The sequence below is a fragment of the Prosopis cineraria genome, unplaced genomic scaffold (assembly GCF_029017545.1).
Source record: "Prosopis cineraria cultivar Desert tree isolate PC_DT_omini unplaced genomic scaffold, ASM2901754v1 PC2, whole genome shotgun sequence".
In the NCBI taxonomy this organism is placed as follows: Eukaryota; Viridiplantae; Streptophyta; class Magnoliopsida; order Fabales; family Fabaceae; genus Prosopis; species Prosopis cineraria.
This window is the reverse complement of record NW_026555333.1, coordinates 48,287,797-48,313,019: the sequence shown is the minus strand read 5'-3', so window position 1 is coordinate 48,313,019 and position 25,223 is coordinate 48,287,797. Positions and strand designations below refer to the sequence as shown.

General features: G+C 32.0%; 2 protein-coding genes across 5 annotated transcripts; one reads left to right on the top strand and one right to left on the bottom strand.

Annotated features, from left to right (window-relative positions):
- Positions 1–5,624: 5,624 nt before the first annotated feature.
- LOC129303186 (calmodulin-7-like) lies at positions 5,625–20,280 on the top strand. Of its 2 annotated transcripts, XM_054942310.1 has the most exons (4): positions 5,625–5,837; positions 6,810–7,179; positions 9,954–10,073; positions 19,481–20,280. In XM_054942310.1, the coding sequence occupies exons 1-3, from the start codon at positions 5,762–5,764 to the stop codon at positions 10,042–10,044; spliced, it is 537 nt and encodes a 178-aa protein (XP_054798285.1). In that variant the 5' UTR covers positions 5,625–5,761; the 3' UTR covers positions 10,045–10,073; positions 19,481–20,280. The 2 variants fall into 2 exon arrangements, with proteins under 2 accessions (XP_054798285.1, XP_054798284.1); XM_054942309.1 differs by lacking the exon at positions 19,481–20,280 and having other exon boundaries at positions 5,626–5,837; positions 9,954–10,208.
- LOC129303185 (SNF1-related protein kinase regulatory subunit beta-1) lies at positions 10,281–19,487 on the bottom strand. 3 transcript variants are annotated; one of them, XM_054942307.1, is made up of 5 exons: positions 19,153–19,487; positions 14,494–14,672; positions 14,223–14,385; positions 11,781–12,124; positions 10,281–10,754 (listed from the first exon to the last, which is right to left on the bottom strand). In XM_054942307.1, the coding sequence occupies exons 1-4, from the start codon at positions 19,342–19,344 to the stop codon at positions 11,807–11,809; spliced, it is 852 nt and encodes a 283-aa protein (XP_054798282.1). In that variant the 5' UTR covers positions 19,345–19,487; the 3' UTR covers positions 10,281–10,754; positions 11,781–11,806. The 3 variants fall into 3 exon arrangements, with proteins under 3 accessions (XP_054798282.1, XP_054798283.1, XP_054798281.1); XM_054942308.1 differs by having other exon boundaries at positions 10,281–10,744; XM_054942306.1 differs by lacking the exon at positions 10,281–10,754 and having other exon boundaries at positions 11,611–12,124.
- Positions 20,281–25,223: the final 4,943 nt, after the last annotated feature.

The window sequence follows — 25,223 nt, the reverse complement described above, 5'->3', positions numbered from 1 at the left end:
TTCGCGAATCACATCAGCCTTGTCCTATTCAGGTATGGAATAAAAGCCAATCAGCATATTTTCATCACCAATAATCTTCACATATGCCTTGAGACGTTTTTGGTGGGAAAGTCCTTCAACCTTCTTCAACTCAATGAGGAGAGACGACCTCATGCCATCAATGCATTTTTCACGTTCAACTCTATCATAATGCATGCCCAAACGCTCAGATGACTCTTTCAACCCATCAGCTAGTGTTTGAACAACCATTTTCATGCCTTCAAGTATGGAAGGTTGATCTTCATTTCTGTTTCGCTTCCTCTTTTTTGCACCTGAAGTTGCATCAGATGGGGACACCTCAGTTGGAGAGTTCTCTTGTGGTGAAGTATTCCCATGTGATACATCCATGTAAGATTCAGTTGGAATGTGCTCAGTATGAGTGTTTTCTATGGGCAAAGTATAATCATCTTAATCATAAGTCTCTTCAAGAACATCTTCACATGCTTGAGCATCTTTTCCAGTTGCCCTATCCTTCCCAAAAGTATTGGACAGCTCATTATAATGAAGGAAACTCCTATTCCTCCACTTTACAGCCTCCTTGTTCACCTACAAGTGAAATTAAATAACAAAAACAGCAGTAAAAACCAGAAGAAAAACTGCAACAATTGAAATCCAAAAATTAATAAAAACTAACAGAAATAAAAATAGAGATAAAATTTGACAGCAGCAATTAAAAACCAGAATCTGACAAAAATAAAAAACCAGAGATAGACAGAATTTGACAGCAGCAATTAAAAACCAAAATCTAACAGAAATAAAAAACCAGAGACAGACAAAATTTGATAGCAGTAATTAAAAACTAGAAATTAGCAAAAATAAAAAACCAGAGACAGATAGAATTTGACAGCAGCAATTAAAAATCAAAATTTGACAGAAATAAAAAAACCAAAGACAGACAAAATTTGACAGCAGTAATTAAAAACTTGAAATGAACAGAAATTAAATGTAGAACCAGAAGCTATTAGAAAAAACTAGAAATTGAAACTAGCAGAAACTAAATGCAAAACCAAAAACAGAATTTAACAGCAGAAACAGATCCAAATCAATAAAAAAATTTACCTTAACATATTCATCTCAAACAGATTTAGGAGCTGTCACACATTTCTTTTTAACGTCCCAACCAAAACCAGATAAATTGAGAAGATTAGAAACCACACTATAGTTAATTTTTAACTTTTTAACCCTAGACTGGATGTGGGGATGGGCCTTAATACCACTTATACAGATATATAAAAGATTAATATCTAATATATATAATGAAATAAAACTAATTAATGGTTAACACTAAATCACAATGACAACATTCTTCAATAAAATTATAATAACAACTAAAATATATAAATTCTTTTGATTGATAATTATTAAAAGTTATAAAAATAATTTCATATAAAAAAATACCAATAACTTTATCTATCATTTTTAAGTAAACTAGGACAATAGGTCAATGAATTTCTATAATATATAGGACTTTCAATCACTCTTTTGCCTTATTAATTAGCAATAAAAGTTCATCTCAAAGATGAAATACCACTAATACTAATGCAACATCAAAATGGGCAAAAATTTCCTAAACATTTTTTTATCAATCTTGCATTGAAAATATGCTTGAAGAGATGCATCCAAAGTTATTTGTCAGAGCAGATTATTTTCTTTGTTTGTGCTTTATTCATTACTTAAAGTACTGATTATGAAATTCTAAAACTGAAAATCCATGAAATGTGCTTGATTGTATAAGGGTGTGTATGTACTTTATATACTAGCTTAATAGGAAGTCTAAGTAGAAACATAATTGTGTTTATTGTTTTTCTATTTTTTTTAATTCTGAAAAGGAAGGTTGAGGAGCATATGCATAGGAAAGCTGTAACGGAAACATATCATAAGGTTGAGGAGCATATGCACACGTCGTCTTATCCTAAATAATAGCAAAAAAATGAAGACTAGCTAGAAAAAATAAAGAGTACAGATGAAACAATCAGAATCAGTAGCAACAATACTTGCGGAGCGAAAAAGATAAAGAAGCAAAAATATATTAAAGGGAAAAGCAAAACCCAGAAACACAGAAGACGGATAAAGGAGATGGATGAGCGATAATACCAGATGGCGCAATAAAGGAGATGAATGAGCGATAATACCATATGGTGCAATAAAGGAGATGGACGAGCAATAGGTGAGATCGATGGAGCAAGTTGGCAATGGAGATGGCGTCTAAGGTATCCGACTCAGGTATGCGAGACTGACGAAGTTTATTAGGGTAAATATGACAGGGGCACTCTTGTCCAAAAATTATTATTACCATGGGTAGTTTTGTCATAAAATATAACAAATCCAAGTTTGATTTCTCAATACCATGGGGGAGATGGGTTTAAGCAATCCCATTTGAGTGGGTTTAAGCAAACCCAAGTATGACTTAATATCTCATACCAAACATATTAAATTGGGCCTTTCCCAATACTAATGCCAAACCCAACCCCTTAATACTACATACCAAATATAGCCTATAGCTCTATTTAATACAAAGGAATAAAGAAGTGGGATTAGTATTGACATTGATTAATCTCAAATTTTTATGTTTGATATGAGGGAATAATAATTTAATCCCAAATTCAAACCTATTTAGGTGAGAATATTCATTACCATCACCTCTCAGGGTGTTGTAAAATCAATCCTGAAATTATTTTTTTAAGACCAAATTGCCCCTTGTTCTTGCTTCACGGTCCGTCCTCATCTTCTTCTTTTGATTATTCAATGCTTCAACAACCCATTTCCTTCACCTTCTTCGTTCAATTATTCCTTTCCATTCGATCTTTTAATTATGCAGGTTTGATTATTCCTGCTTCAACAATACATTTTCTTCATCTTCATCTTTGAACCCATGTTAATGGTCGTTGGTGGCAGTTTTGAATTCGTCTTCTTCAATTTAGTGGCAGCACCTTTAAACCCAAATCCATGAATTGCGTTTGCTCTCTAGAAAAGTATATCTAAAAAATTTTTTGGTTTAGCTCTTTGCGTTCGAGTCCGATTTTATTGCCTCAACTTTAAAGAAACCTAGATCCATGATTTTTGTTCACTATCTGGAAAGGCAGATTTGTTTCAATAGTAGAGGTTGCAGCGCGAGAGAGAGAGAGAGAGAGGATGATGATGATGAAGATGTTTGATGGTGAAGGTTGGGGCAAGAGAGAGAGGATGATGATGGAGAAGAAGATGAGGATAATATTGTCTTTTAGCTACTTTTTTTTCGGGTAAACTTGAGTCTGATTTTTTTTAATTCCATGACATACCAAACATAATTTCAAAACTCATTCCCACTCCTAATTCCACTATCAGTCCCAATCTTTATCCCATAAAATTCAATACTTGTACCAAATAGGGCCTATGTGCTCAAAGGCTAATAAGATTTGAATTGTTCATAGTATCAACAGTTCAAATTTAAACTTTTTTATTTTTATTTATATTTATTAAATAAAATTTTAAAAAATTAATAAATTTACTTTATCACTAATTTATACAATAAAGATTTAATTTAGATGGTTCAGTTAAACATTAAAAGATTTTATAATTTTTTAAATTGATTATCCAGATATACTCTGGAGAGTTTAAATTTAATATTAATTTTTAAAACTTTTATAAATTTTTATTTTGGTAAATATAATACTAAAATTAATGATAATCTCCAAACTAGCATTTTAAAAAATTAGCTTTTAAGAAAAAAGTTATGAGTTAAAAATTTTAAATTTAAATTGTTCAAAGCATATTTGCATAGCTAATTTATAAAATTTTTAATATTAAATTGGATCATCTATATTAAATATGTATTATCTAGATTAGTCATAAAATAAATTTATTAACATTTTTATAATTTTTTAATAAAAATAAAATAAACCTTTAAATATGGACTTAATTTGAGATGTGTAGATCTCATCTTCCAGTCTTTTATACCATGCACTTGACGAGAATAATTTAAAATCATATTTTTCACTATCCATTTCCTAAGTCCTTGCCAAATTAATTTTTTTTTTTTTGGAAGAGTGAGAGAAGTGAAAAAGAGAGCTCCTCCAATTTTTGAACTTGTCTTCATTTTTTACCAAATAAAAAAAGGGGAAGGCTGGAGTAGAAGGAGCTCCCTCTCCAAACAAAATGGATTATGGAATAACGAATTGCTAGTTTGGCGTGTTGGATATTAGCGTAATCTCTAGTATATAGGTTTAATAGATTTAATAGAAGATGATGGTTTGGGAAAGTAGAATTGGGAAGAATGACAAGACAAGAAATTTTTACGCTGGGCGCTGCATCATCTGTGATATGTTTAATAAAAATGTGACATTCAAATATTATTTAATATAAAATAATTTTGACATTAATAATAATAAGGTTAGAAAAGGCAAGATATTAAATATAAATTCTGTTTAAAAATAAAATTAATTAAAATAATATTATATAAAATTTTATTTGGATAACTTGAAGCATTTTTGGACATGCTACAAATAACATGAAACACTCAATTTACGTAAAAATTTCTCAAGACAAAAAGAGATATGACTAATGAATTTACTTACAAAGTCCAGGGCATAGATCTAAATTTAAATAATACTTTCAGAGATTTTATAGATTATCTATCAATAAGATTTCATGACCTTATAAGTTATAAATTAAATCATTATCAATTCGACTATCATTTATTGGTTTGACAATATTATTTTAGTTTTGCACTTTTAAGAGACAATATTATTATTTTTATAATAAAATAGTTAGAAAATTAATTTTTTTTATCATTCTTCATTTATGGTAAAAATTGATGAAAATCTTATTTTAAAAATAAGAAAATTTTAGCTATCTCAGTATCATCTAACAACGCTCTAATGAGAAGCATACATTTGTAAAACATTTTCTAAAAATGTGCACAGAATTCAATTTCGTGAGATGAAACATGAAATTTGCACAAGGAATCACCATCATCATGTAATGATACCTTGCGTCATAGTTTTTTAAATGAAAATGAAAATTGTAAATAAGGGATAACTTGAGCCACACTTTTTTTTTATGAAATAAATTAATTTTTTATTCCTTTAATTTTTAACTTACTTATAATTTATTCTCTCAATTATAATTCATTATAACTCAATATTTTAATTATGACTCACTTATAATTTAGTTCTTTAACTTTTAACTCATTTATATTTTAGTCTCATAACTTTTATTAATTTTTTTAATATTAGCTTATATCTCACATTAAAAAGTAAGGAGAGGATATTTTAGAGTAATATATGAGCATGTTTTATTCCTTTTATTTGATAAGGATAATTTAAAAAAATTAAAAAAAGGATTAAGTTATAAATAAATTAAAAGTTGAGGGATTGAGTTGTAATGACTTATAATTGAGAGATTGAATTGCATTGAGTTATGGTGAAGAGATTGAGTTATAAGTAAGTTAAAAGTTAAAAAATTAAAAGATTAATTTTTGTTAATTAAAATTGTAATTTTAATTGAAAAAAATTAAAATGACAATTGGAGAAAGATTTAGGGAAATGAAAGGAACCGCTCGCGGATGACAGAGAACCAGATGCCATTTGGCTTCGGACCGTGCTTTGCCCGCGCGCACACATATATATGGCCTACTCCGCTCTTGATTTCATCAACGAAGTGACGCTCAGATCGAACCGTGCTCATCTTACACCCTTTTCACTTGGGAATCGCGTAATTTCTCGCCAGCCAAACGCCTCCACCGATGGCCGATCAGCTCACCGACGACCAGATCTCCGAGTTCAAGGAGGCCTTCAGCCTCTTCGACAAGGACGGAGATGGTCTCCACTCTTAGATCCCTTTCCTCTTTCTTTTATTTTTTCTTCGATCTTCTTTTCTCTGCAATTGTTGACTCTGGATGTGTTCTTAGATCTGATTGCTCCTTCTTTGCTTGCCTGCTTTTGTTTCGTGTGAAGTTCGCTCCCGTCATTTTTCTAATTTGAAATTTTCTGTCTGATCTAGGGTTCCTTCTTGTTTGACTTTTTGCTGTTGATTTTGAGTGCAAGAAATGCTAGTGGTTCCCGATATTTCTTTGTTTTTTCATGTTGGCCCTTCCTTAGTCTCGCTTGAGGCTCCTGGGATTATACAGGCAATATCCTGGTTGGATTATGTTATCCTCGTAGCTTTCTGAATCTATACTTTTAAAGTCCTCGCTTGATATTTCGTTTCTCGTCTGACCCTATCAGATTGCCGTATGTGATGTGTGTGTGTGTGATTCTATGGCTTCCGTTTTACCGTAATTTAATATGGGGAACGCCCTTTTACATCTCTGTATTGTATGTGGCCTGCACTTTGGTTTTTATCGTATGGCCCTAACTTTATTTTAATGTTGCGGATGATATTTTAGCTGGATAATCCTAACATTTTTAGTTGTTGATCTATCAGTGCGCCATCATCCTGTGGTCAGTAGCATCACATCTCTGACAAGAAAGTAGAATTTGTGGCATTTTACTTATCTTTCCAGCAATAGTGAATTGGAGTTCGCCCTATGCTTACTTTTAGAACTGTCTATGGTCATGAGGCAAAGAGAATAAGTAAATATAGGGTTTCTTCAGGAAATTTCCTTGTTTTGAATGCCCTAAGCCTGAGTAGTTTCTCAATTTTTGATAGAGCACGAGTAGAAACCTCTTTCCATGCTTTAAAAAATTCATTTCAACGTCTGAACGATTTATTTATTTATCTGTCTATTTTGCGTGTCACGACTGAATGGGTTAGTGTCTTTTTCTATTTTTTAACACGCTAGTATGCTGCAGGTTGCATCACAACCAAGGAACTTGGGACTGTGATGCGATCACTCGGCCAGAACCCCACAGAAGCAGAACTTCAAGACATGATAAATGAAGTTGATGCTGATGGAAATGGTACCATTGATTTCCCAGAGTTTCTCAATCTGATGGCCCGAAAGATGAAAGATACTGATTCTGAGGAGGAACTCAAGGAAGCTTTCCGTGTTTTTGACAAGGATCAGAATGGTTTCATTTCTGCAGCTGAGCTCCGCCACGTTATGACGAATCTTGGTGAGAAGTTGACAGATGAAGAAGTTGATGAAATGATTCGCGAGGCTGATGTTGATGGTGATGGGCAGATCAACTATGAGGAATTCGTCAAAGTCATGATGGCCAAGTGAGGACCAATCAATCAAAACCAAAATTTGAAAAGCATATAACGAGAAAAGGGGCAGGGCAGATAAGTTTTGATGAGAATTCTATTTCCATTAGGACATCTTCTGGTGTCATTAACTTTTGTTGGTTGGTTGGTTGGTTGTCTATTTTCTTGTTTGTTTTATTGGTACTGCTCATTGGTATTCTTGTTTGTTCTGTCCCTTGTTTTAGTAGTTTGGATTAGCCATGTCTCACCATGCATTGGTTCTTCAATTTTCTACCTTTTTGGTTATTATGAACCCAGAACAATTGGATGCATTTTGTGTTTTTCCTTGTTGGGTGGCTAATTATGTTAATATTTACTACTTTTTCCATGAATTGTGCTGGACGCTCGTCAGTTTTAGCTGTGGATGATTTCCTGTTTTTAAAGGATGATTGTCGAGTCAGTGCATATCTTATCCTCGGTTTGATAGTCTAATGTTAGACATAATTTGCGTTTCTCGCGAAGGAAGAAATTGCTTTCTTTGAAAGCTACTCCAAAGTCCAAATTATGTCATAGTGCTTGCCGCACCCCCTTGCTTTTTCCCTATCAGGGTTAGATAATTTGTGGCGAAACTATGTTTTTGTCCGATTATATGACACGTCGGAGGGAATGGTAGTAATTTGGTAGCTTGAATCGATCTTTATCTCCTTGGTTCAAACTACACCTTTCCCCATAATGGAGAGAATCTAATTCGCGGATGATTTCTCATCCCAGTTATATTCTTATCTCTTTGGTTCACAACTTTTGAGCTTAAAATTTTTTTGTTTTTCCTGCCCTCGTCTTCTCCTATCTTCTGTTTCTAAAATAATTACAGTAGCCGAGATATGAATGAAATTAGGAAAAAGAAGTCTTTGCCGTTGTTGAGTTCATCGAAATCGATTGATAATTTAGTTTTGCTTTTTTATACCTGGAATTTTTGGTTTTGAGCTCTAGTCTTTTACTCATCTCATTCTACTCTCCCTACTATTTGAGTTAGTCTCAAGTGACAATTTTGCATGGGGAATTAACACAACAGAAAGTTTTGAAGTTTCTCTAATTTTTTTGGCAAAATCGGTGAAAAAATTATATTTTGTCAACGAACAGCAGAGAATGGAGTTTAATATTTATGCAAAACGAGGAGACAAATTGTAGTTTCGGTCTATTTTATTTTATTTTGATATTTTTTTAATCAAGATGCTTTTTAATTTTTAATTTTTATTTTTCATTATACAAGATGCTGTATTCTGTGTGGAGTCATTGCACATGTTAATTCCAAGGTTTTCAGCTTCAAAATAGTCGATCCAGGACTCTGGTGGTTTGTCAAACGCTACTGAAAATATATATCTGCCCCAAGCGTTGGGGAGTGGCCTTCGGCAACAATAGCCTTTTTTTCTTGAGAATTTGTGGTTTTATAAGAATATAAATTAACGTCTGCTCAGTACGTTACTCCACAGTTCCTGGCTGATGTTGCAGGGTCAACACTGGGTACGGTTCATTTCTTTCCAAATTCAAATTTGTGAAGGGCTTCTTGGAGACTATTTAATATATTTGAAAAAAAAGTAAAGAGCTTTTTGCAGACTATTTAAGATTAATTTCATTTACTTATTTTTTAAAAAATATTTTTGTCTCCAGCCTTTTTTTATTAATAAAAAATTCTTCATATCTTTTGATGACAATTTGACATGACACAGCTATTGGCTGATGTTTCAATATTCCTTCAAGTTATCTTTTTCGTTTTGGGGGAGGGGAGGGGGGATCTGATGCCCCGTAGTTGGATTTCATAAACAAATTATTGCACCCTATTCCATGATTGAAATGGTGAACTTATGCTTATTCGTCACAGCATGATTTAAAGTGACGGATACGGTGGATTCTGAGCTCGTGTCTTGCATAGTAAATAAACTCTTCTTGGAATCTCGTCAAATAAGATTTGCAAATTCTCTCCCCGGGGAGGATCTGATGCCCCATGGTTGGATTTCATAAACAAATTATTGCACCCTATTCATTGCCCCCGGCATTTTACTATTTTTTATAAACGGTATTTTACTATTTTATTTCTTTCTGAACTGTGCAAGTCAGATTTATACTACTTAAATTTTTTATTATTTTTAAATTTATATCGTTATTTTGGTTGGCAGTGTCCATTGAAAATTATATTTATTTTTATATTTTTAAGTGAAAAAAATAAAATTTAGACGGTTCATGTTAAGGATAAACATTTAAAATATATACACAATACATAGCCTTCTAGAAGTAAGTTAATATAGATATGTACGAGTATTAAGATATATTTTGTCAATATTTTCAAAGAAAATTATTTATAATTATTATTTTGCATTTGATAACTAGAAGGGAATCGGTCATTCGAAAAAGAATTTAGTTACTCTGCTGATTAAGCTTTGCATAATGTCTATTTTGATGTTTTGAACAAAGATGGGATCATTGATTAGAGTAGAGAGACTGGGGTAGAAGAAAGCGGTCAAAAGAATGAAAAGGGTAAATTGAAAAACAACAAAGATTAAAGCGGACAGAAATTACATTTGGTCTGGTACGCGCTAGTATGTCCCGACGACGCATTATATGCCCCGGGTTGAACTATTTTACTCTGGGCCCCCCAAAAACTGAACTAGTTAGTTTTGAGCCTGCTAATGCCACCGAATAGGGCTTAACACTAAATTAGAGGGGTGAAAGATGGGGCTTGTAATAAAAATCGAAGAATAGTGTTTCTCTTAGCACTCTTTATTAATGAGTGTGTATCTTTTGTTTGGTTGCAGAATCAGAAGGAAAAGGATGGAAGAGAAGCATAGCAAAAATGGCGGAAGCAAAGGTGCCCAGTACAGGAGACGTCGTTGTTCCATCCTCTGAATGAGATTCTGCCACAGTGCCACCTAAAAGTACGTGACTTGTATATCTATTATGTAATAATGGAAATCAGATGATAATGATAGTCATCGCGTTGTAGCAAAATATGCAGTAAATGACATCAAATAATTGAGTGTGATGCGGTAATGATAAGTAATTTATAACTAGGGAAGAGCATATGGTTGAGTTGATGGTAACTTCGAAGATACGACCTGCGCTAACCTGCCCGTAAATTAAAAAATGCAGTATCCTAATGGAGCATGTTCGTTTCTCACGAGCACAACGTTAGACGGTCCTAGGCCAGTCTAGAAACAGGACTGTTAAGGCTTTAGCACCGACTTCATCTAGGACCTTTTCTTAAACTAATTCTATCGCAGAACTCACCACGCTAGGGAGCTGAGCCACTCGCCTACTAAGAAGCTGCACCAAAGCTCCGCAAGTCATCAAGTTCCATACGATATTTGCTGCCGCGGCTTACAATCAACAGCATGCTCACCAAAACCAACCTTCCCTTGCTTGAGTAAAATATCAAGTGGCTTCCAAAATAACAGCGATTTACTTCCCAAATATAATGAAAGATACATGTATGGGATCAGACCACGTGTTCTGTCCAATGTACTAGGGAAACTGGTCACGGGGAAAATCCTGGCAGAATTACATATACGAACGTGGCAAAAAGTTGCCCTGACTCCCGCTGCTGGCTCTGGAGCGCCCTACCCATAATTATAGATAGAGTCGTGAATAAATGCCAATTTTTTTTTTGAACCAAAGAATAAATGCCAAGTTTGAAAGCCTTATCTAAATAAAGATTTAAATTTTAAAAATTAATTTTTTTTTAAAAATAATCTGGCTTGAGAACTTAACTTGAGACACTAGCTCTAATAAATCTTATGAAAAAAAATTCAGACAGCTTTTCAAGCCTAATTATTTTATACACACACATATTTGATTAATAAGGGCATAATTTAATTAATATTTATTGAAAGTAATGAATAAAAAGTTATAGAGATAATTGACATTAAATTTCTACTTTCATCTTTAACAAATGAATCTATATTTGAAAGATTTAATATTGTATTTTTAAATAATGAAATGATTGGATTTAAATTTATATTGATGAAAAATTTAATCTTTATTTTAAATTTAAAATTTAAATCTTTATCAAATTTTATGAGACTGAGATTTGTTTTATGCTAAATTTTAAAATATTTTTTTAAAATTAAAATATTAATTTTTTTTGGAAAAATAGGCTTAAGGGCCAAGCCCTTATTTAAAAAGTCCTTATTTTGAAAATTAAGGCCGGGCTGTAGAATCATATTAAATTTTAAATAACCAAGTTTTAAGGCCTGAGCCTTTAAGGGTCGGGTCCATAAGGGCACCCTAATTCTCACCTCTAATTATAAAGCATGTATCATCTTATTCAGTATTCACCCAAAAAAAAAACAAAGAAAAAGGAAAAATATGAGAGAGAGAGAGAGAGAGAGAGGCAGCCAACACGACTCTACTAGCTTAACTAGTAAAAGCCACCGAAATTCCAACTAGACCAGAACGGAAGGCTAAGGCTGGAGATTATTGAAAAACGAGATTTTTATATAGCAAAACAAACACGAGGCATAGCACAATTATGAACAAAAACAAAACACATTCATGTACCTACCGAGTATACATAAAATTTCAACTTTACAAACTTAAGCTATTAGAAATATAAAAAGGGGAGGGGAAAAAAGATGTCCCGTTACCTTTCTTCCATTTCCCTTGTACAAAGTTACCTCTTGAGTGGTTTGTAGAGAACAACGGTCACATATTTGGACTGGAACCTGTGAGTCAGTCCCAGCGCAACCACAGACTGGGCGGCCAAGTTTTTTTCAATGAAGACATGGTTTAGCACAACGTGTTGAGGCTTTGAAGAGGTACCTACATCTGAATTCTCCGTACCAAGGACAGTGAGATGCAGCTGTTGAGGAACTGCCAATGGCTCTTTTGCAAAGTCTTCTTCAGCTGGAAACGCTTGACCATAACTGGCTTCTGGAGAGGGTGGAAGCTCAAATTCAATGATACTCTCAGGAATTTCAGGTACATAATCCTGCAGAATAAAGGAACAAATCAAACAAATCTGAAGTGATATAGATGGACAAAAAGTAGCAGCCAAGCTTTTGTGAATGAAGTTCTTTAACCTTCCGTTTGGATAGAAACTAAAGTTGAAAAAAAAGAAAATAAAAGAAGAGAAACCTTAAAAGCAAATATTATCCCTTCTTTTGTTTGGATGAACAAGAAAAAATAAAGAAAAAAGAAAATGGACAAATTGTATAATGATTATAATATCTTTATGTCAAAATATATCATGTTTGATGTAATTAATTTTATAAAAATAAATTGAAGGAAAAAATCATATTAAAATTAAATTCATCAAAATATTTAAAATACATTTTAAAAATACATTTTCATATTACGATAGTTTAAAACCAAATAATTTAGTATAAATTCATCATTTTTCTATCTAAAATATTAAATGGGGATAATTAATTTAAATTAAGTATAATCCATCCATATGGTGGGTGTAGCTCTGGTGAGATCATTGCACTGAGTCGAAGAAAAGGAAGGGCATGGGTTAGGCGAGGTTTTATACGGGGAGAGAGAAGTGGACAATGACTACAGCAGTACAGCGAGAAATACTGAAAACGAAAAAGGGGGGGAGATCGAGAAGGGTACATGTGCAACAACAAATTTCCTCCCAAAATCTCTCCATGCATGGAAAGAAAATCTAGGAAGAAAATGTGATGGATCTCACATCTTATTTTCTCTCACATTTTTCTTTCCTCTTACTTCTCCTTCCTCGTCCAAACAAGGTAAAATTTGTTTTCTCCCTTATTTTTCCCCACATTTTCTTTCCTCCTATATTTTCTCCCCATCCAAATAAAGAATAAGCATTTGTTATGTACTCCCCATCCAAATAAAGAATAAGCATTTGTTATGTACTCCCTCCAGTCCAAAATATAAGTAGTTTTTAGAAAAAATCTGCATATCAATAAAGTCATCATTTTCATAAAAATATATATTATTTTCTTTTTTAACTCTAAGTTCCAATTATCAATGCACTTCATGATGAGTGAAATATAACTTTACACAATGATCTAGGTAAATAAATAAGGGGTAAAATAGGGAAAATAATTTACATGTATTAGGTTACTTATACTTGGAACCAAAATTAACTGAGAGAACATGCTTATATTTTGGACCTATGGGAGTATGTTTCTAGTTCATAACTTCCTCACAAATTCTTTTAAGTCAATCATGTAGTAATGATTAGCAAGGTACGTAAAACCAGATCGATCATTGAACCGGTCATGGCACTGGGTCACGGGTTAGTGGTTCAATTAGGGTTGAACCGGGAGTTGAACCGGTGGCAAACCGGTCATGATTAAAATAATACAATTTAAATAAAAAGACATTAATTATAAAAACATTCAACCAAATCCAACTACTTAAAAGTCTAACAGTAATAAAATACAACATTTTAAATATCTATCATTACAATTACAACTCTTCAATCTCAAAAATCCAGAGAAGAGATGGAGATAGAGCTGGAGAGGAGATGGAGATTGAGTTGGAAAAAAGACGAAGAGTCAGAGACTAAGCTGGAGAAAAGATGAAGATAGTAGAGACAGAGATAGAGCTGGAGAAGAGATGGAGATAGAGCTGGAGCCTAAAGAAAAGACGGAGACTAAACTAGAGAAGAGACACTGATTAGGTCAGGGCGAGAGAGGAGAGACACAGATGAAAGGCCGAACTAAATGCTGTCTGAAAATCTAAATTAGACTTAGCGTGCTCTACCTCTAATTTTTTATTTTTTGACTTTAGTTTCTTTTTTTTTTTTGTTATCTTATTTCTGAATTCAGCACTCTAAAAAATAAAAAATAAAAAAAATTCTCAAAAAAAATAACCCGGTTAACCTGTTAACCCACCGGGTTAACCGGGTTATATCGGGTTGAACCCGGGTTGATCGGGTTACACCGGTTCATTCCCTCACCGGTTTAGCAGTAAACCCAGACCGGACAAGGGACCGGGTCACCGGTTTCCGGGTTGACCCGGCCGGTCCGGTCCGGGTTTCAATACCATGATGATTAGTAAAAAGTATCAATCTGCCATGTCTTTATAGAAAACGAGACAAAAAAACTTCTCACATTAACATCAAGAAGATTGCAGACACTACGCATCTCATCAGCTACATATGGAAGTTCAGGTATATATCTCTGTTCTCCATCAACAATGAACTTGTAATGATACATGCCGGAAGGGAGAACCATAACAATTGAGTGATCCTTGCCAGCTCTCTGCAGTTGCTTCCTGTAAGTAATAGAAGTTCAGTTATATTACCAAGTAAAAATGTAGAATATTAGCAGCTACATTGATATAATAAAGACGCTATCATTGATAAAGGAGTCTAAGTCTAACCTGGAAGTCCAATGATCCCAGGATCCCTGTACAGCCACATTGTTACCACCATAACTCCATGTAATCATGACAGGGATTCCTCGCTCAGGAGGTTTATCAACAATAGTATGAGTTTCATTCTGCCAGATTTGGTTGAAAAAAGGAGGGCCATTACCGCTTTGCAGTGGAGCTAGAGGAGCCTGAAAAGCACAAAGAAAAACAGGACATGGTGAAGCTGCTGATAATCTGATCAAAAGAAACAAGCTTCGTGCTCATTGTCAAATTGAGGAGAAGCATACTATCGAGTCTCTTTCAATAAAAGCTAGATATTGTCATTTCACATAAACACATGCAATGTCAGTGATGAGAGCACTAAGACTGCAAAATAGAAAAACAACTATAAGAACTTTCAGAAAGTCATCATAAAGAATATGTGAGCCTTCAAATTAACAAGATTTATTTATCGCAAATTATAACATGACAATAGAAGATATTTCAGTCAGGGATGATGGACTTGTCACCAACCACAGTCACTTTTCCATAAGTGGAAAGGTCAAGCCAAAGCCAACATTCCTGTATGTGAAAATTTTTGTTGGAGTTCTTTCAAATAACAAAAGGTTACAAACAGGAGAAGTGTTTTTATTTTTTTTTTTTTGGGGGGGGGGGTGTGGTTTGGGTGGCCAAAAATGAACCCTATAAAATTGAACAAGGGAAAAAATATATTTCTTTTAGCATATAGCCCTAGAGTCTAAGACATGAAAATACTGAGGTCAAATGCAACCCATAAAAATGTAAAAATTCCCAATAAACAATACGTTCATAAAACAGAGGTATTCATCATCTCAAGGAGACTGATAAATTTTATATATTCTTAAATCATATTTTATTATATACTAATAAAAATCATGGACTGCGAAATTCCAAAATAAACCTACCACTCTTTGATGGCTAATCTTAAACGCTTTAAGCACCTAATTTACTATGCTTCTAAAGTTGTATAGCTTAATATTTTCCTGTATATATAAATATATACCAATCAAATAGGGATACAATGCAAACTATTTAGCAACCTTGTCATCCAATGTAGCAGAAAAATGATAATTCCAGCTCCAAATATATACTCAATGGCATCCATCGCGTCTCTTGAATGCGAGCCAGCAAACATTAGCCACTTGGGGGAGAGGGGTGTAAAAACTAGAAAAAGAATGAGGATGACCTTCAGTTATTAAACATATTCATTCAGCTGCTATTCTGCCCAGCGAGTCTACCACAAGTTCCTATATTTTTAGTTCTTCATAGGTAAGAAGGTAAATACATTAGCCGCAGTCTTTCACTTTCCTGTATGTTATCATATTTTCCCATCTTTAACATAAAGCAACTATGGAAAATAATTTAAAAAAAAAATCATTGAATACAGTGAAATTAAATTTATTTAAATCTGTTATGATCTCAGTCTGATGAAGATAGTTGGAAGGAAACAGACCACAATTAAATAAATAACAAAGAGCTTAACACATTCCGGTCCCTCCAATTTCATAAGTTTCAATTAAATCCCCCTGGCTCAAGGGGAAAAAAATGTTTAGTCCTATGTTATAACAAACGATCACCCCTCTTTCACAACATCCAAAAATAAATAAATTCAAATTTAACAATTTGTTAGCTTAGACAATAAATAGGCAAAACCATTCAGACATACTCAATACAGTGTCCTTTTAAGACCAAAAAAAATTAAGGGAAATATGAAAAAGGGGCAAAATTGGATCCTTACTTAAAACAGAAGGGTGATATTGCCTGCTTTTGAACAAAAGGGACCAAATAAAAAATTATATGACTCAACAAAGACCAAAAGTATATTTAAGCCAAAAAAGTGGGGGCAAACAAAGTCCTGGTTCCTTTAATTGTTTTGGAAAGTAATATACACCTTAGAAGATAAAAAACCATTTTCCACATATTGTTGGGTTCTTTAAACTCACTAGGACATGACTTTTCTGTTGAGCATAGTCCCAAATACCTGAAAACGTGCAAAAAATTTTCAGAAGATATTCTATTTATCATAGTGAAAATCTACATTTGCAAACACATATGAACATGTACATATTGCACATCAGGCAAACGCATGGAAAAATGATTTAGGATATTGATGCAGATCAACATAGATATAATAGAGGAAAGGGGGAGACAGAAAAATAAAGGGGGAAGAAAGGAGGGGAAGAGATGGGTAACAAGTCAGACTTTATTAATAGTCAATCAAAACATTACCCTAACCCTAGTTACTAAGGGATTTATAAAGTCCAAGAGATAACACCTAATAAGATAAATTAATTCAAAGATAGAATGATAACTAATAAAAGGATAATTAAATTCAAACAAAACCAATTAAATAATCCCCATCTGTATATTTATCCTTAATACTAATTTACAAGTGTTTAATAATGTCCCCAACGCACTCCTCTCATACTCCATCATGTTATCAAATTAACTTGCGCTTAAGCAGCTATGCACATAAGGAACTGAATATATAAAGCAACTGAGGTGCCCACCTAAGTGAGGCTGACTTCCTCAAATGGCCTGTGATTTGGAATATTGGAAATTTGACTCATTACCTTCACATAAGAGACACTCAATTCCCAGTGGACAGACAGGCTAAACGGGCTTTTGAGCCCAGAAAAGATTCCTTCAGCCAAGAGAGAGGATGCCAAATGCCAATATATCTGTCACGGTGAATCAGACTCTTTTCATGCTTATCTCTATTATTTCTCTCACCTTTGGCGAAATCATTTGCAGCTCTCTCTGTTTTTTTTTTTTTTTTGGGGTAAAAATAGAAAAAAGAAATGCAACAAACATTGAACTTTGCCCTCCCCACAACACTTGGTTTAGCATATATCAATTTTTCATCATTTCATCTTCATACATTATTTAATTATGTTATATAACTTAATTTTGTTTTTCATAGATGGCTGCCTTAACTTCCCTTTTTACCTTGTGACAATATTCACTCGTACTAAAGAAAACAATTTAGAAAATAATTATCATGGGCAAAAGACATCAATCTGACTACCAAAATATGACCTGCCGAGTCACAAGTTAAACATGTTCCAAAACACCAATTTTATTTTTATTTTTTGCAATCTGCATAGCGGATATCTGTCAAACCTTACATAAGAAACCAACAAGAGCAGTAGGAAAGTGATATAAATAACTATCACACTAAAGTTCCTTGTCTGATTCTTCTTATTCAGGGAAACACTCAAAAATCAACTCATAAAAATTGTTCTCCCATCTAATAACAGGCATCTGTCCAAAGGAATGTCATTGTAAAAACCTCAATGGGTAAAGGGACAGTTGGGAAGTATTTTCTCAATCCTAGGGATTGATGTATATTGGCATTGAGCACTATTTAATGAAACAAGAGAAAATCATTGTATAATATACTTAACTGTGATTAATATAAATGGGCAAGATGTTCCTGGATTTTGAGTAAAACATTCTAAATTGTACTACAGTACATCCATTACAATATCCCAAATCATGGCTTGGATTTTGGTGGACTGCACGCACCCATAAATCAAAATTTCACATCATGTTTCTCAAACAGATAAGTCACTGAGTATAGTTAGTAATATTTTGGAGCTGATATCTCAGAGCTTTACAAAAAGAAAATGAGTGTTCTTGCATCATTAAAATAAGTAAACATTTCACCATCATTCATTTGCCCCACTGGCATTCAAAAAAAAAAAAAAGAGTTCGCTCACTGACGACAAAGAGCATAGGTACAAGTGATTATTGAACTGGACAAAATTAATTGTTCGACCATTGTACACTGCAGTTGTGCGCGGGCTTTGAAATAGGATAAGATTAACATGTTGACCTTCCTCTATTACAATACATGACATATAGTTCCAGGAAATGTTTCCAACTGTTACTGATAGAAAACAAAGCAATAAAGAACCTGCAAAATGGCATGGTAACCATGTTGACTGATGCAGCTATTCTAAAAATGCAAGCAAAAATACCAAATATCGCCTAGATCCACACTTTCTCGCTAGTCTTTATGCGATTTTCGTAATTTTTTTTTTTTTTTTGCATAAATCTCATTATTCAATAACAACCAGTCATATTACGTTCAGTCATTATAATGCTTATCCTTTTTTTTTTTTTAATCAAACCGTTATAATGCTAATCCTTGTCGAAACGCAGTTGATGATATAATCAATATTATATTTTCCAGATCTATTAGATTCCGAAAGATCTATTCGCATGTCATTTACGAAGACTTGACACGAGCATAATTTATTCTAGCATTTGCTATACAGCTGTCATTTTAGTCCTTACCGGTTTCCAAACTCTTCCTCTCTGGCAAACGCTGACCAACACATATAGTTAGCCTTCAAAATGTCAGGATTCCATTGCAGAATGCTCAAGCAGATAGATAGGTCTACAAGCTGGTAACCACACAATGAATTCATGCAGAAACGTTGCCCAAAACATGAATAGTCTTCACTCAGAATCATTGCGACAACGTCATAGCAAGACCGATCAAACATATGAAACCAGCTGAAAAACCAAAATCTACTCCACACAAACAACCAAAAAATCGCACCCAAAGCTAACAGAAGAGCAAGAATCAGGACAAGCATGCAGAGAAAGTTAAAATAGAAACGTAGAGGAGGAGGTCGAAACCTGAGGAGCGAACACGACCGGTGATCGAGATCGGCCGGGACTAGGAGGCGGACTATTCGCCATGGGATCGATTGAAGCAGCCCGAACCGGAGGCTGAGAAGTCGGCGCGTAACTGCCACGGATGCCTGATTCAGCGGCGGATCGATCATCGCTGCCAATGGCTCCATCTTCTCTGCCGTTGGCGTTTCCCATCGATTTCCTCAAGAAATGCCGTACAGATCCGCAAGCCAAAGAAAATTTTATAATTGCAGAAAACGAGAATGCAATATTTTATTTATAAGTTTCCATGTAGGATACACAAACAGATGTCGTTTTGATGACAATGCAGGCCGCGAAGTTTGGTGTGGTGACTGGTGAAGCGGGAAGCGAGAGAAGGAAAATGTCAAGACTCAAGAAGAAGAATAAACATCCGTGGCGAATGGAGTTTCCGTTTAGTGCAAGGGATAGAGACTGGAACACGCAGAGAGCTGCCGGGAAACCACTCTTATCCCTCTTATCAAGTTCTCGCTATGTTTGGCGCAGAGGAGGAAGCAGGCCGTATGTGAAATTTATTTTATTTTATTTGGTTGCACGCGCTTCGTGCATGCGTGACTCGCGTGTTGTCGAAGGAAATTGGTCAATTGGATCTGGATGTAATACGTAAGGTTAGGGGCAGAAATGTATTTTCAAGTTTCTGAGAGAGTGAGAGACCGGAGGTGCGGCTCCCATGGTTGTTGCCAACTTACCACGGGCCTCCTGAAATGCATTGAATCGTTCTAATCTCCAATGCCCGGTCACGTATTCATCTTTTTGAATGGAATTTGGATTCCAAACAACAAAAGGCTACCGTTACACAGTGCACTTAGTCAATCCAAATGTGGAAGCATTTAGCAACAAGGAAAAATTGAAGAATGAATTTTGGAATGGATTGTGTTCGGATTTCAATCCAAAATCAATTATGAAGATGGGAACATAGAAAATGCTCAAATATTGAGAATTGATTCTCAAATAAAAGGAAAAAAATAGTTTAAGTTAAATAGATTTTCTGAAAACTAATGAAATTTGAGAAAATTGATGGTATTTGAATAAAAAATTTTAAAATTATGATTTCGGACCCAAAATTAATTGCACATGTGTATCAAAACCTACGCTGGGTCGAGTTTTTAATTTTTACAGCATTTTCTTGGTTAAAAAAACAAAAGATTAACCATTTTAGGTAAGGAAGGCAAGAATGAATATTGTATTCTTGTCATTGTTATTGTGGATCTTTTGTAAGGAAGTATAAACATATATTTTATATTATAAACCAAATGGTATGGCCAGATATGAGAATGGATTTTATTTCAAAATTTGGATTGTTCGTGTTAAAATTAGGCATTTAATTATATATTATGTATAATATTTTAATATAATTTATTGTAATAGATATATAATCCAAAATAAAAATAATTTCTTCGTTGTTAATTTCATGAAAATTAATTTTAATTTAAAATTAAAGATGAAAATGAAAATAAATCTAAAATATTTCGATTAAATATGAATTTACAAATTTCATGTCATAGATGGAAGAGAAATGAAAACAGAATATGTATATCCAGATATAATTTATTTTCATTTTATCCCCTCCAAGAAAATAATTTGTATAAAAAGATTTTCAAAAATAAGTCATGTATATCGTATATTGTATACAATAATAACATGGTATTAACTTTGTGCAGTGTTATCATTCAGGACATTAGGTCCAGGACATTGAAGTCTTACTATTAAAATTTACAAGTCATACATTCAACGTGATTTTTAATGAGATAATTTTTTTTTTATTTTGGTTTGTTAGTTCTATTTGAAAGTAATGATATGTTATTGGTGGCATTTTTAATGCTATTTTTTGTTGCTTTGCTTTTTCATTAAATATAAACATCTTCATCTAGTCAGCATCAAATATATACTGACTTCGTTTAAAAATGTAAAATATTTTTAACTGAATTTTATCTCAATAAAATAATTATCTACTCTCAAATTAACCTTATCTTTTTATATTTATCTCTATTATATATTCTACAATAAATATAAAGTCATTATTAATAAATGTACTTTTAAAAAAAAGATAATAATTACACCTTAAAAGAGTAAAAATGCCTTATATTTTTTAATATCTAACTCTTTAAAAAATATTTTATATTTTTAAATGAAGGAAATATAACATTGCTAGATAGTTTGCAGAGACGGTGCTATTTTTCAAAGAAAAAATATTTTGACAAGATTTATTATTTATAAATTATATAAAATATAATATAATTTACTTTTCAGATACCTTAAAAATCTATTTTTGCCAGACAAATAATTTAATTAGTATATATACAGATAAAGTATAATTTCACATATCTTCCGCTGTATGAGAAATTTAATTTCATAAATAATTTATATAATAAATTAAAATTATATTTAAAAATACAATACTATTCTCGTTAAAAACTATTTGATAGTTTTAACCAAATTTCATTCTAAATACATTAGTTATCTGTTTTTAAATTAGACTTTTTTTATATTTATTCTTATTTAATAGAATCCTTTATGTAAAAATAAAAATAAAATAATTTACTTGTTTAAAGAAATTTTAAAAAATATATTAATTATATTTTAAAATATTAAAATATTTTATATTTTTTATTTTTGAAGGGGGAGTATTTATTAGTCATTGGAACATAATCGCCTGAAATTATCAGTTTATCACTTGCAGGCGATAACCGGTGGGCGAGTGAAAGCAGTAAAAACTAAAAAAGACTGGATTCGCGCGTTGAGTTACGTGATGATTACGTTTATTGAGCTCTTGTCTTTTATATCCGTTGTGGCATGATTGTCACGTGAGGTCGGTGGGTTGATTACATTTCCATGTAGCACTTTAGCGGCTGGGGACTGGAGGAGCATCCGTCATTTTAGTTTTAATTTTTTTAAAACAAATCAATCGAATTATATAAAAAATTTAAATTAAATTAAATTAAATTATAATTAAATTGAATTATAATAGTTCAATTAGATTTATTTATTCAGTTTACAAGCTTTAACTTGGATCTATAAAATTTAATTATTCATATATTCTTTTATCTAATTTTTTTTATAATGAAGGCCCAACAAAAAATAATAATAATTTTATATTATAATTCATGAAAAAATTAATAAGATTAGGTACTATTGCATTAAAAACTAAATTATAAAAATAAAAAATTAGAACATCACATTAAACAATAAAATACTATTACTGTAAGTAGTAGAAGGATGTTTTAATTCACTTAAATGAGAATTTATTTACATTTTTTAAAATATAAAAAGAAAAATATGTATAATTCGATTGATTTGATTTATTTAATTTAAAAATTTTCACACCAAATTGAATCAATCAATTAAATTTTTTTAAAAGAAAACCAAATCAAACCAAAAAACTAAATAAATTCGGTTTTGCTCACACTTAACTGAGAGCAACCGAATATAATAATTTAATATAAACAAAAAAAAAATTCCTTGATGTTAAATATCTTCTTTGCCATGTTTGATTTCCTATTTTCATAAGTTTTTTTATACCATCGCATCAGTTTTTGTTTTAAAAATAAAAATTGGTTTAAAAATAATTTTTAATTATTTAGTCTGAAAAATAAAAAAATTAAAATTCATTCTTAAAAATAAAACATTATAACTTTATATTTTGTTACCTTTTTGTTCTATAAAGTTAGAAAAAAGGACGGTAACATCATATTTTTATTCGGTTGTATTTTGAGTAGGTACAAAACAAAAGTTAGAGATAGAGAAGCGACGAGATTGGATAAAATAATTCTCTATTTTTAATGTTGTTAAAGCAATTCTAATAAAAGAGAATATCATGTAAGTCCCTCCAAGAAACATAATTTCTCAACAAGTCAAAAGGATTTTAATATTTCTCTGGCTTGAAAGAGTGCAGCTATTTTTAAAAATTAAAAAGACCAAACTATCCTTAATAAGTAAGAATATCTATGCTCAAGAGAAATAATAATAGAGAAGGTCATTAAATAATTAAAAAGTTTACTTATTTACAATAATAAATTTGTTTATTGTAAGAGTTCATGCAAGTTTATACTTATACTTAAAAAATTTACAAATTTAACCAAATAAAATTAACAATAAAAAGTCCATAAATAACAATATTCTAATTAAAATAATGTGATACTTGTATTTTTAATAAGTACAATACAATAATAAAATGTAATAAAATAAATTGTTTGCATTTTCAGTATATAGAGTAATAAAATTCTAAAAATAAGTTGTTACCTAACAAATTATAAATTAAAACAAGTTCTGCAGTAAAAGATATGATGATATTGATATTGATGTCCCCTCCCAAAAAAAAAAAAATCATTATAAGCGGCTTGAGCATTTACCTTTCACCTATGTTTCGTTCTGTACTTACCACATGGCCTAACGCAGGTTCAATTGGTAACATTGCGTGTGATGAGAGTGCAATGCGCAAGACATATCATTTTGTCACATGGATTCGACATTTTGTACCTGTGGAACTAAATGTCTATAGTATTACAAGAACATCTCATGTAATGCATGATTGACTTGCTAATTGATGATTACAAGAAGGCAAAATGAGTGATGTAAAGGATATATAAACGAGAGAGAATAAATGTAATAAACAAATCCTTTACTTGTGATGTAAAGGATTTTTTTTTTTAACTCCGCCTATGTTTATAGCCGGTCCCAAGCCCGGGTAAAGGAGGAGGGTTGTATTAGGCCATCAACAGCCAATATAAAACTTTGTTGAATCTATCATGAACATGGACAATAGACGTTATAATGTATAATTAATAATATTTCTAAAAGCTTGATAAATGATAGAGCACAATGGCGTCTTGCAATCCATGTAGCCGACTCCACTTAGTGGGATAAAGATTTATTGTTGTTGTTATGATAAGAGGATTTAAATCATTGACTTTTACTTACTCTCACTGGCCCTTCCAGCTGTTTCAAATTTTTGGTTATTTATATTATACCCCTTGCGAAGATGAAGGGATAATTTTCCCAAAATAAAAATACATCTCTCTTAGACAAATAGAATTTAGAAAAAAAAAAAACTAACTCATATATTTTTTGTTGGAATATTTTCAAAAGGAAAAGATATCTTCTTGTTTTTTTTTTAAGTCATGTCCTTATAAATTAAAAAATTTTTATGAAGGGTTATGTAGAGAGTTATAATCACCAATGTTATGTTTTTTGAAATTTTAAAGGCACCTTTAGAGAGTTATAAAACTAAAATGTATCATTTGGTAAAAAAAATATTTCAAAAAAACTCTATCTATTAAAATGACATTTCTTTTCATGAAAAATTATTATAAAATAATCTTTGATTAATATTAATTATTAAATTATGTTATTCATGAGCTAACATAGGTTGTTCATGAGCTAACATAGGGTTAAGAACAAACAAAGATAAGTAAAGTTTTATTACTTAAAATGTATCATTTCAAATTATCAATTCAATATCTATAAATACACTTTACCATTACTCATTTTTCATATCCAAGATGAACATTTAACTGTTCAAACTCATTACTTTTGTCTTTAATTGCACCATAACAAAGTCAATTTATCATTTAGTAAAAATCATTATTGTCTTGGTTTGAGTCTTTGAAATACAATACATACTCAAAGGTCTTTATTATATCTTGAAGGAAATACGCCACTAATCTAATTTACATTTAAAGATTAGAATAGGTGAGAGCGATTTAAACCTAAAATAAAGTGGTGCTCATGCTTAAAGACATCTTGCACAATTTTTTCTCTTCATCTCTATTTTTTTTTTTTTTAATTCTTATAAAGCCATTCCCGCGAACACTTTTTAGGTAATGACTTGCATAATAACAACTACGGAACAATAATATATGTATATATATATATATAAACTTAAGATAGTTTACTCCACTTAAATTAGGGTAAGTAAATTTCTAAATACATTATATTTGCGGTGCTATTAACTTCAGTTCTCATCAATGCTTATTTGTAAATTTCAAATCTGCATGCATGTTCTTTAACTTGACAAAAGTATGTTATGCAAATTTAAG

Excerpts from the sequence above, each read along its gene's own strand:
- LOC129303186 (XM_054942310.1), top strand. The coding sequence starts at position 5,762 with ATGGCCGATCAGCTCACCGACGACCAGATCTCCGAGTTCAAGGAGGCC. Across the intron at positions 5,838-6,809 it reads CTTCGACAAGGACGGAGATG|GTTGCATCACAACCAAGGAA; the intron begins GTCTCCACTCTT and ends AGTATGCTGCAG. Across the intron at positions 7,180-9,953 it reads GTCAAAGTCATGATGGCCAA|AATCAGAAGGAAAAGGATGG; the intron begins GTGAGGACCAAT and ends GTTTGGTTGCAG.
- LOC129303185 (XM_054942307.1), bottom strand. The coding sequence starts at position 19,344 with ATGGGAAACGCCAACGGCAGAGAAGATGGAGCCATTGGCAGCGATGAT. Across the intron at positions 14,386-14,493 it reads TGGGATCATTGGACTTCCAG|GAAGCAACTGCAGAGAGCTG; the intron begins GTTAGACTTAGA and ends TATTACTTACAG. Across the intron at positions 12,125-14,222 it reads GCAATCTTCTTGATGTTAAT|GATTATGTACCTGAAATTCC; the intron begins GTGAGAAGTTTT and ends TTTATTCTGCAG.